Genomic DNA, 12655 nt, shown 5'->3' with positions numbered 1-12655 from the left:
GCCTTGTACCTCCGTGATTCTGACCCAGACTCGAACCCACCGGCTCAGCTTCCCGTCTCAACCTCGGACCTGTCTCGTCACCACAGACTTGCTGGGTGATCACTGGACTGTGCCTGGCCCTGACCACTGTCTCTGGCCCTGATCCTCACCCAGACTTGCTGCTCTGCCTCCTGGCTCCTTGCTGGTCACGGCTCGTGCCTGCCTCGTTATTGTGCTCTGCACCCAGCTCACCTACCCTCGCAGAGCAGCCGGCCCTCACTGCTTCCTGACGTTATGCACCAACTCTGGGCTAAGAGAAGCTCTACGGAAAAAGAAAAAGCTAGGAAATTTAATTCTGCTTTGTCTGCCTTTACAGGTTCTTTTACAGACAAGAGCTTTGTTGTATCCTTCAGTTTATCTGTCAGGTATTAGGAAAATAATTTCCATTTAGATTTCATGTCTTATTTAACAGGCTAGTAAGTGAAAGATTCTTTAAGCAACGCTTAAATATTAAACTCACTGTACGCTATAAATGTTTTTTACTCTGATCCCTTCGCTTAACATTCAAGAATTTTAATGACAGGGAAAATTCAACTTTAATAGTGCTAGAACTTGCTATAAGAGTTCTTTTTTTTTTTTTTAATAGAAACCTAGTCTTTCTAAAAGCAGATGTTGAAAGGGAACTGTCTCTTACATCAGCCTAGTTACTAGGCAGTGTAGTTAGCTGATTGCCAAAGGTAACAATCACTAACCACACAGCCAGGTAAAAAGGTTTGGAAGATATCCTGATGGAAATCAGACACGCAGGAAGGCAGGCAGACTAACCTCTTTGCAGAGGTATGTAATGCCCAAGCAAGGCAGTAAAACAAAACAAGTGAGATGTACTGGTTTGCCGGTCACACACATGCAAGAAACACCAGTATAACTGTCAAGCCAATGTTGTTGTTTAACTACATCTGCACGTGCGATACAAAACTTCACTCATTAACTGTTTGGCGTACAAGACACTCAGAAAACACATGAGTGCAAACTGAAAGGCATTTTTTTTTCTGTCGTTTGCAGACATTAGGTCCAACTCTGACTGTGCTTTTCTCAGCCTTATTCTTGTCTAATGCCACTGTTTTCAACATTTACTCCTATTTCCTCTTACTGAACAAATAAAATGCAGGTTTCTGATTATTTTATGGACATCAATGTTGTTACTTATTCTAAACACCTTGAGATCTTAGAGCTTTCGTCATGGATGCCTCTGTGCTAAATGCTACACAAATGCAGGCTAAAAGGATGGTCCCACAGAAAGGATTTGCCAAATTTACTGACTTGCATGTCCACACTCCCTTCTGGGAGAGCATCCACGGGAGGGCCCTGGCTGAGCTCCGTGCAGGACAGGTCGCAAATGACTCACAGAAACAGCAGTTTGCTGACAGATGGCACATGCCCACCCTGCCAACAGCTCCTAGTTAAAGCCCGATGTTCCCCATGAACCACATTAGCGGTACGGGCCCGGACGGCCTTTGGTCTCTTGTTAAGGGCTGCATTTCATAGCGCTGCCCCCCCTTTTGTGCCGCTCTGTTCACGTAAGAGCTTTAGTATTTCCAACCCACAGAAATACAGCAGGAGGTCATGACTCCATTTTATGCCTGCAAATCACGCTTTCAAAGCAGATACTCAGCAGCCCGCAGTGAAGTACCTCGAGAAAAAGCTTCAGCGGGACATTTTTAGAGTTGGAGGTCTGAGGGGAAGCGGATGGCTGAAGCGGGTGAGGCACAGGGAGCCTGGCAGCAGCTCTGTTTATTCAGGGGCCTCAGACCCAAATGCCAGTGACGGGAGGGGAAAAAAAGGCAGAGAGGACACAGGCACCTACCGCGACAGGCGATGGTGACAGGAACGTGTCGGCGCCGCGGGCAGCACCAGGCCCCGCCGTCCTCTCGCCGCCTCCGGGGCGGGCAGGGCCCCCCAGGGATGGGGGACACGAGGCCGCAGCCCCGCCGAGGCCCTGGCGGCGCCGCGGGGACGGAGCCGGGCCGCCGCTCGCCCCCGCCGCCCGCCGACGCGCTCGTCTTCGCCGGCTCGGGCCCGGACGACGTGGCGGCCGCTCGTGCCTTCTGGAGCTCGGCCGCCCTCCCGCCGCCCCTCGAGTCCCGCCTGGGCCCCGCCGCCCCGCGCCGTGAGGGGACCCTGCCTGCACCCCCCACCCCCCCAGCCCCACACCTCCCCCAGAGCCCCACACATCCCCCGAGGCCCCACACCTCCCCCAGAGCCCTCACACCTTCCCTGAGGCCCCACACCTCCCCCGACGCTTCACACCTTCCCCGGGGCCTTTACCTCCCCCCCGGGGCCCCACAACAACTGTGAGGCCCCACAGCTCTCCGGGGGCCCTGTGCCCCCCCCCGGGCCCCACACCACAACTTCCCCGGGGCCCCACAACTTCCCTGAGGCCCTTTGCCCTCCGTGGGCTCCGCCCCCAGCTTCCCCGGGGCCCCACAGCTTCCCTGAGGCCTCACACCTTCCCCGAGGACTCCCACCTTCCCCAGGGCCCCGTGCCCCCCCCCGGCCCCCCTCCTTCCCTAGGGCCACCCCCTCCATAGCCCCCCCAGGGCCCCACAGTTTCCCCAGGGCCATGTGCCCTCCCTGCCCCCCTCCAGCCCCCCCCCTTCCCTGGGGCCCTGCGCCCTCCCCAGACCTTCCCCAGAGCCGGACCCTCACAGGGTGCTTTTTTACCGTCTTTTGTGGTAATTCAGCCCCGCGGTGGTGTTCGCCAGCTAGGCTAAAGCGATTAATCTGTTTTTTTTTTTTCTTCACGCGATTTTTCTCTCAGGAAGAAGTACTGCTTCGCAGGGCCCAGCGCTTGCTAGGAGTGAGTATCAAGTACCACGTGCCCCCCGTTTGCTAAACCTTCGTTGCCTAGGTTTCTTGGAGGAATTTATTCCAAGGAATGAATGATGAGTGGTGCCAATAGCTGTGGATGACAGGAGAGCCCCAGGCTCTGCGGGAGTGAGGTACTTCAGCTGATACCTGCTGTCTTGGGGGTCCAGACACGGGATCTCTAACTTTCCAAGTGGCCCCGAAGTGCGTTATGGTTCAGCTGCCCTCTGTGAAGCACGGTCATAGTAAGAGTACTTGGTCATTTGCCTCTAATTTATTTTATTTAGAAAGTGAGAAAAACAGCCAGAAAGAGAGAATCTTGGAAGCTCACAACATGCAGAAAACTGAAGAAGAAAAATATCTTCAGCAGGTAAGAACCACTGACTGGAGTAGAGCAGGACGGGCCTGCCACAGGACTGTTTGATCCAATCTGTTGTCCACTGAATAACTAGCATCAGTATCCCTTTGCACGTTGTAGGTTCACCCTCAACTCTTATTTTTATGTGAGATGTAAACCCCAAAAGACTAACCAGGTTGGTTTTGTTCTTGTAATCAGGAATGCAGATTCTGGAATTTGTAAAAGAAAAGCCTTCCTATGCATGTTGTTTTGATCATCTGGAAACACTTTTTTCTGCAGGAAACTATTTTTCATTAGTAATAGAATGAACCGTTAAGAATTGTATTACAAACTTGTAACTCACCATTGTGGGTGACAACATTTGGGGCTCATTTCTGCGTTTTGCTGAGTTCCTACTCAGGCTCTGAGGGGGCTTCACGTTCCATTTTTCCCGCCTTTAGGAATGGAGATTGCTGAGTGTTTTCGACCCCAAGGGCAGACTCTGGGCCCTCCTGCTGGTAAAAGAGCACAGAGGGGTCCAGAATGATAAAAACTGCTAATAAATATCACAGCTTCACTTCCTTATGTCAGTGTGTTTCCTTTAGGGTCAGAGATAACTTGATTTAGGGACAGGTAACGGTTGGTTAGAAGAATGCATTGTTATACACTAGGGTAAATATGACCATTGTTGAAAATTTCTTACATTAAAATAGTAGAAATGAAACATTTCTGAAACAGGTCTTCAGAAGTTTCCCTGACCCCACTTCTTTTTTCACAAATATTGGCATTCACTGTTTGTGTCAGTGGCATACTGGAAATTTGGAAATGACATGATGAACAGCAATAAAAATAGCCTGAACATGGGTCACAATGTGGTTTGCATAATGCAGCCCCATCTCTTGATGGTTAGCTTAAATTCACTCGTGATTGTGCCATGCTGGCTTGGGGCAGGGCTGAAAGTAGCAGGGCTATATAGTTAATTTGTTCATAGTACTCTCATAATGTCTGTTCCAGTTTAGTACCTAAAAGTAGCCAAGTGCAAGTGCCCATATTCAAAAGAGGTTATTTTTTTTGAAAATAAACAGTGCCACTTTCACATACAAAATCCTGGCATAGATCAATTGAAGTACAGCTCGAAGAATCCGTTTATTTCTTAGTAGTCTTTCTCGGTTATTAATAGATCTTCTCCATTAGCCTGTGCCCAGCAGCAGCTAGTGCCAAGAGCTGATTGAGCGAGAGATGCGGGAAACTTGGTAGTGGGCAGTTATTAAATAAACTTCCATGGGAATGCTTCTGCCATGGCCTGTCACTCAGGGATAGGTTTAGGTGATGTTTTTAGACTGATATAATTCAAGAACTGCTTGACTAAGCTACTTGAAGTTCTGTAGGAACATCCTACTCAGCTCCTGAACAAACTGCAGGGTTCAGCAAACAACATCAAAATTGAGTTTATAATGCTGCCTTTACAAAAGAAGGTGTAATTGTGATGTTGTAGAGTCTTTCAGGTTGGATCCTTCTGGTTTGCAAGGAGCCTTTTCTGATTTCAGTGCAGTTTAACATAGACTTTCATCAGTCTGCCTTGGCACTGCAAAATCAGAAGTTTATTTAATGATTCTTGTAGAGTCTGTAATTGGTGGAAGGATCGGTAAAATTCAGCTTGCTATGAGTTGTATGTACTCAAGGCTGAATTTCATTTGTAGATGAGCCTTTTGAAAATCAGTATTTATCTACATAATATTTGTGCTCATAAGGCATGTTCTCATTTTATTGAAGACTGGCAGGATTCATGTTTATGCGGTGACCCAAGCATTAAATTGGCTACAAAAAGAAGCAAAATAAGTGACCTGGTGTCTACATCTTTGAGGTCCCTCTCCCCTAAAACAGTGGGGTTGAACTAAGTGTGTCGACCTTGGGGTTTCTCCTGCTGCTTTGCCAAGAAAAAAATTTTGGCAAATAACAGTTGTTCTTGCTTTCGAGACACTGATGTAGTCTGTACATACAAACCTTTCCTGAAGTCACCATTCATACAACTGGTGAATTAATTTTCCATATGTATACCATGAATGCAATTCACACTAGTAATGGAAATCTAAGACAACTGAAGTTAAATATTGTAATAATGTTGCCAGCCTAACCCTATAATTATAGTATATTTTACCCATTTTAGTAAAATGTTCCACATTTTTAATGAAAAGCCTCTACCCTATATTTGGGAAGCAGGCCAGACGACAGCAATCTGCAAGAGGTGTGGAAAGGCGCTGAGGTCTGCAAGTCTTTCCTGCAAGTCAGCAGTCCTCTTTTTCCAGTTAATAACCCTGTAATGCATCTCATCCATTAGCATCAATTAGCCTTCTTTCTCAATGTTGGCTGAAGCTAGCAACGGTTCTGTGCTTCTTCAGTTCATTTTTTTAAAATTCAGCAACAATAGTGATACCAAGGTTTTTGCAGCTTTGGGCATCTGGCAACTATAAAGATGGCCGATTAATTTCAATTTCAGGACATGCCATAAGCCTCAAATAAGCCTAGGAAAATGATAAGTAATGCACTGAGTGAAATAAGTGTAATGTTCACATTATTATCAGTCATAGGTGTCATTTTCTGTTCAAATCCAAATTGCAAACTTGATTCAGACATTCTGCTCTTACAAAGCATTCCCTGGGAGAGCATAACTGGGAAACTGTGTTCTCCTGCGTAGAGCTGGGCAATGATTTTTGTCTACGCAGTGGTACAGTGTCAGGGTCTTTCAGAAAGGAAGCTTACATGCATTAACACTGTTATTTCATAAATAGACAGTGAATTTATTTATTATAAATATTTATTCTAAATAGTTGGCTAATTTCATACAAAATAGGAGTGAAGCATATGGGAAAATAGCTGTTGTCTTTTTAAACATTCATTTCACTGGACTGCTCTGTAATTCATTTATTCCCACAGGCTTTACAGGGTATTTCATGATTAACAAAGAAACTACAAAATTACAAACACTGCAAATCTGAGTAATCAGCTAAATGCATCTAAAATAGGAATGCTTAGCTTGTCTGAATAGATCTTTGTATTGCTACATACTTTTTCACCCTGATTACTTTTCTTTTAATATCGGTCTTACTTGGCTATCTTCAGTTCCTCGGTTACTAAAATAGTGCTCTGTCTGCATATTTTATCGTCATGTGGTTTGGTAGTGCTTACAAGGGCCATGAGGACGCTAATAGCCCTTAATGGCCCTGAACAGCCTCACCTGGGGTCTCCATCCACACCCACACACCCGCCCATGCACCCAGGAGCTCCATTTAAACTCAGCCGTGGGCATTCAGTCTTTGTTTGACCTGGGTTGTAGGTATGTCTGTCTCCAGCTCTCTTGTGATTGTGTCTGTTTACAGACCCTGTTGATCCAAATTTTGACTTGCGGACTGATTTTGTGGCTTGGTCTCTGATGTATCTTTTCACTCTGGACCTGCCTGGCTTTCACTGGGTTGTCTCTGACCCTGGTTACCATTGTTGCACCTGCTCCTGACTTGTGCATTGTTTCCCTGGCTTAGCTTTGGACCTGCCTTGTTGCAACAGCCTTGCCTGATGATCTGAGCTCTTGGTTGAACCTGGTTGCCGCTCCTGGGTCTATACTGCTCACCTCAGTGAGGTACTGTGGAGCTGGACTCTGAGTGGTGAGGCTTCTGGTTGTGTTATTCTATGTAGCTCACTGCACTTTAGGGAGCAACCAGCCTTTGCTGCTTGCTGACAGTGCTGTATAGGTTGTGTCAAATAGTTATTTATGTGGGGTTCACTGTAATTCTGTGGAATATTTAGGAGATTTGGAGGAGACTTTCATAATGTGAAGAAAAGGAGATATCTTGCTGCTGCTGCCTTCATTGAGGTTGGCATATTGAACACTTTGGCAGTCTAAGACTATTATGATTATGAGAAGGTCTAGGAGGCTACAAGGAGGTTGGATATGCTCTATCTCTTATGAGAGCAATTCTGAAGAAGAGGAGGCTGTAGTAACCTAAAGGAAAATGCAAGTACTTCTTTCAGTGTGCCATGCCACTCTCATGAAGTTGAGTAAACTTATTGTTATTAGTTACATACAATGGCTTTTTAATTGAGCTAGAGTTTAAATGTTTGTATTAATTCCCTGTGAGTTTGTGAAAGGGGAGTAATGGTAAAAGATGAGAGTTCTAGTTCTAGGATACTGGTGGGTGTTGCATCTGGACATTAGGACTTATAAACAACTGCAGTTTGGGTTTTGTCTTTGGCACTGTTATTTATATTAATCAGTTGCAAAAAATGCTGGTAACACTTTTGTTACTCTTAAAGCTGAGAAAAATTTGAAACGTGGTGTTGAAAAAAGGATTTTATAAGCACTGAAGATTGCTTAAGTTCTAAATTGTATGGAGGAAACTGTGGTCAGATGAAAGAATCTGCTACAGAAAGAAATCTTAAAGGCATGGCCCCTGGCAAAACATTTCCTCTCCTTCTCCCCCCCAATCTATTTTACTTCTTTTCTTAGCTACTTCTGGAGGAAAAAGCAAGCAAGAAACTCTTCTCTGTTAGCCATATGCTGGGATATGCTCCTCTTTGGCACTGGTTGATGGTTTTCCCAGAATGCTTCCTGGAATGTCTGTTTCATGACATGCTGCTAGGAATTTATCAAAGCAGTTCAGTGTGGCTCTACTCAGCTTAAACAGGGATGTCTTACTGCATCTGAAAACTAATCATTTCCATAAAGCAAAAATACAGATGTACCCAGATGTCTGGAAATCAGAATGCAAGTAAACTCCAAGTAGGAATTGAAGTGCTGCTACTCATGAAATTGTTTTCTTTTTCAACTGTATAAAGAGAGGAGCTTTAACAAGTTCTGTGGTATGCACTTCCCTTTGTGTAACCTGGAAGAACCAGAGCTGTTGAGTGAAGAGCAATCATCAAATGTTCTGTACTTCCAAACACTGGTTGAAATTCTATCCCCATTGAAGTTATCACAATTTTTAATCACTTTCAGAGTAGCAGAGACTGACTTATTCCAGAGATGCATACTGAAAATGAAAGTTATTGCTGGGTGTACCACTAAGATGAAAAGGTTTTTGTATGGAGCCATTATGCATATGGGAATCCTGAATTACCCTGATTTTATAATCTTGAGATGCTACAGAGCATTGTTTGCTTGTGTGTGTATATATGCTCATCTCCATATTTGGAGTGATTCATCCTATTTTGAGAAGAGAAAGCTTATTTAAAATTTCATGTAAATCTAAGAAGGGGAAGTTGCTCTCTGAAATAATACATTTTTCTGGATCTTGGAAAGAAAGAACTGAAGTACTTTATGCATTAGCTTGTTATTTCTGCTTGTATTATTTGTTCATTCTAGCTTTCAGCTTCAGTGAAGAATTAAAAGTTTACAATGAAGCAATTAAGTATCATTTAATTTTTTCAAATTGTTTTTCTGGGCTTATTGTGGTAAATATATCCTAGGCCAAGAAAAGAGAAGAAATACTAGCTTTGCTGAGGAAACAGAGAGAACAAAGGATTGCGGTAAGTCTGATTACTTTCTGTTACATTCTCCAGGTTTGTGCATTCTTGCAATACAGACAATGTTGCAAGTACTATAGTCCAGTGTATGACAGTTCTTGGGGAACTGGAAGGTGTGCCATGGCTGACAAGTCTTGCATAGCAGAAACACCTCAGTTTGAACTCTAGTAATCATGGGGAAAAGTTGGCTTTGTTCAGCAAATTCCCTAAGCAGAGAATCCTGTAGGCTATGTGCTTCTGAAGGCCTGAGGCCGGACAGTAGGAAGCAAAAAGCCTGGAATCTAGGTGAAGTCTAAGCCAGCTGAATGTGGTGAATGTGACCGTTCCCTTAAAATCCGAACACCTCAAGGGATAGCAGAGTGGTAAAAATACAGAGAAGTGGTTGCAGGTGTAATTGGCTGTTTCTTGATGCAGAGTTTCATTCTTATCTAGATGTAACTTACTCAGCTACAGCTCAGTAGCTTTAATTACTTTCCCAAGACAACAGAACAGGAAAGTCAGAGCAGCTGGTGGCTGGTCTTGCAAGCTATCCTAGGGCCACTGCATACCTTAAGGTTAGCACAGAAAATGTGGAGATTGTTGTGGGAGGAGCAGATAGGAACTGAAGCTGACCTCAGTGGTAGAGACAGGTAGGAAACAGGGCAAGTATGGAAAAGTCCTGAATGTTAAAAGCTAGAAGAGCTTGGGACTGAGAAGGGAAATAGAGCAGAAGCAGTGGTTGACCCTGTCAGAATGGTGATGAGGAAAGGGACTTCAGCTTTTTTCTGTTAAAGTCACTGGACTCATACAGATGCATAACAAAAGGACTTCAGTTATTTAAATTAACCCATTTTAATAAAACTAAATGAAAACAACTAAATTTCTCAATTTAATATGCTGGAAGAATCTTTATAGCCTGTCAACTGTAATTTTAGTTGCTTTTTTACATTGTTGTCTCAAAGGGTTTTTTCTCCACTGAAATACTAAAACTTCTGGGTTTATAATAGAGCTATAAAACTAGCTGCAGGTTTGGCATGCTCTTCTCCCTGAAAAGCTTTCATAAACCAAATCTGGGCAATAAAAGGAAGAAATCCATTTAGGGATTTTTATTATTGGTAGCGAATGCTAGATTTACTAGTTTATAGTATTTTTTGCTTGGTCTGACTGGATGTTTATTAGGAAAAGAAAATTCAGGAATAATATATCTGTATTATATTAAGGCACTCCTTTCTTTCAGTTATAATTTGCAAGATATAAAGCAGAGATAGATGTGCCTTTACCCCATATAAGGATAAACACTTCATCTGAAGAGCTGCAGATCCTAATAATACAATTTCATTGCACTCAATAGAAGAGAGCAGAACTGAAGTTTTTAAGCTGATGAATGTAGTGATCTGACAAGTGACTTGGAAAGCAAAATTTCAAAGCATACTTTTGGGAATGACGTGTTCATTTTAGACATCAAATCATCTTTTCTTCTTCCTCACTTAAGCTTTTAAATTGGTTCATATTAAGTACTTCCTCTTCTCAGTTCATTAAAATGTTGAACCAAGTACATCTGCTTTATCTGAATTGAATGTATTAGAACTAGATCTGAAACAAGACAGCTTCTACCTTTCTGACACAATAACTTAAATGGATTTTATACTCTGAAATACTCAGGTACTGTTTTAGCATGTAAAAATCTCCAAACTATTTTCTAATGCTGATGTAGTCTTTGATTTCAGCATCTGTATAAAACTGTCTTCCAGTTTAGAATGAATTAAAGAGGTAACTAATCAATCTTTCTCTTTTTCAGAAAGAATTGATTTCTCATCCATATAAACCAAAGACCAAAACAGATCAATTAAGGTGATTAAAGTACTTAAAATAAGGATTTTATTCCACCTAAGTAGTCAGGGCTGATCTGGGGGGAACAAAGATGTTCTTTTTAAATTTTTGTTTTGAAAATAAATACTCAGTTTTATTGTGCATTATCTGTTATGATGAACATTAGAGATTGAAAGGCTAATCTGCCTGCTACTGCTGTTCTGTACTTGGTTTTAAATACATAACAGGCAGGAATATGTAATAAGCACAGATCTAAATCATTTGCTTCTCCTGTATGTTCCATTTATTTCTAAATAGAGGTTAGGGAAAGGAAATGGAAGCTTAGTTATTAAACATAAGTTATGAAGTTTTTAATTTGGTGACTTTGGTTCAAATGCAGTAAGTCAGGAAGAAGACCACAGTTGCCTAAATGTTTCCATGCTTTTTCAGAGGGTCAGGAAATAGAAGAAAGCCTGCTCCTTTCCAAACTCTACCTTAATCAAGTGAGAGAAGAGGCATTAAAATGACCTCATCACTAGTATTATGCAGTATGGATGCTTTCTCTGGTTATATTTTTGTAAATCTTAGCTTCCCAGTTTCTAGCACTGCTATAGATCCAGAGATAGGTTACCATAATAAGATGTGACTTTATGATGTAATATGCTCTGTGATGACTCGTTCATATACTTTTGAAAGTATTTGGAACTCAAAGTCAGTCTTGTAAATACTGACACACAAATCTGCATAACCTTTAAGGGGACCAGCATAGGAGTTTAATTATTAACCTGGAGTGACAGCTGGATCTTGAAACTTCTGTCTGGATGCATTGCAGCATCCTTGTATGGCCTGTTGAAATTGTCTGTCATCACATAGATAGTTCTGTAAGATATAGTTAGAAAAGTAACCCTTTAGGAATATATCTAAATTCTGGAAATGTGTGGGATCAAATGACCTGAAATAGACTTCCCTTTTGTTTAGGCCAGTGACATAGGTATAGAAGTTGCTAAACCAGGTGGTGAAGGATTCTTTAACTTGTAACAAACATCAGGTCTGAGGTTGCTGACAATCTGGTTATGTTATGACAGGCAGTTTCCTTTCTGGCACTTGGCTTTGACCTCCTGTAATGATGTAAATATTATTCTTTCCCATTGTCAGTAGGGCATCTATTAAAGTAAACAGGATCCCAGTAACTCTCTGATAGGGACTATGCAAGCAGAAACTGAAGTTTAAGGTCATCCTCTATTACTTTCAGACTCTGGGACTGAGAAGAATTGGAAAACTGCTCTGAACTGAAATATCATGTTTTATCTACAAGGGAGTGTTACATGTTCTTTCCTTTTAAACTGTTGTTGTGAAAGGGATTCTCTTGGTTAGATTTAAAAAAGCAATTTATTTACCTGGCCTTATATGTAAAAGTCACTGCTCAATTAAAGATAACCAGGGTTAATATTTGTATGTACTTGCTAGTTGATTCTTTTCATGTTTACCACTAATACTTTCCACTCTGTACTGTGAAATTGTAAGGCTATTTCTTAAGTACATCAGCGCTGTCCTGCCTATTCAAAAACCATACTTTTGTTTTGTAACTTGTCAGTCAAGTGGGAGCTACAAGGACAGTGTTAAACATGCATTTCTCCCATGGGCCACAAGTATTAAGCTGTGGTGTAAGAGCTGAAGAAAAGAACTATGCTTAGTATGAAATTTTTCTTCATTAAAAAAGTCTGTTATTTGAAAATGCTGATGAGGTACCTCACAGCCTTTGATTCAGCAACTTCTTCCTTTTAATAAATGACATTTAAATTATTTAAGTGAGGCCATTTTTTTCCTCATACTGGCACCCGTTTAAGCAAGGCTCTGTCATTGAATAGCAACACCTCAAAGAATAAGCAATGCATCTGCAGCTTACATCTCCCTTCCAACTTACCATATGGATATGAAAGCTGAGAAATGACAGACAATTCATTTTGAAAGCCAATGCCTCAGGAAAGCACTGGGCTTTAGATGGAATTAATTCCAAGCAAGACTGTATTACCTCCAAAGTTGGCTAGAAAGGAAAGTAGAAGCACCTGGAACAAGTGAAGAGGCAGAAGGTATAATGTCTTCTGAGGTGGGTGGCTGGAGGGAGGAGCAGATAAAAGAGAGTGACCTACAGAACCCTGTCAGCCATCA

The 12655-nt window shown here is 42.3% G+C and overlaps 1 protein-coding gene across 1 annotated transcript; it reads left to right on the top strand.

Moving 5' to 3' along the window:
• Positions 1 to 1854: 1854 nt before the first annotated feature.
• Positions 1855 to 11610, top strand: HOATZ (HOATZ cilia and flagella associated protein). The gene is given in 6 exon segments (XM_064524067.1): positions 1855 to 2146; positions 2200 to 2238; positions 3132 to 3214; positions 8642 to 8701; positions 10476 to 10528; positions 11535 to 11610. Coding segments are annotated over 6 exon segments (603 nt in total).
• Positions 11611 to 12655: the final 1045 nt, after the last annotated feature.

The sequence above is a fragment of the Dromaius novaehollandiae genome, chromosome 21, assembly GCF_036370855.1.
Source record: "Dromaius novaehollandiae isolate bDroNov1 chromosome 21, bDroNov1.hap1, whole genome shotgun sequence".
Classification (NCBI taxonomy): Eukaryota; Metazoa; Chordata; class Aves; order Casuariiformes; family Dromaiidae; genus Dromaius; species Dromaius novaehollandiae.
The sequence above is the reverse complement of the archived record's forward strand: the minus strand, read 5'-3'. Positions and strand labels throughout refer to the sequence as shown.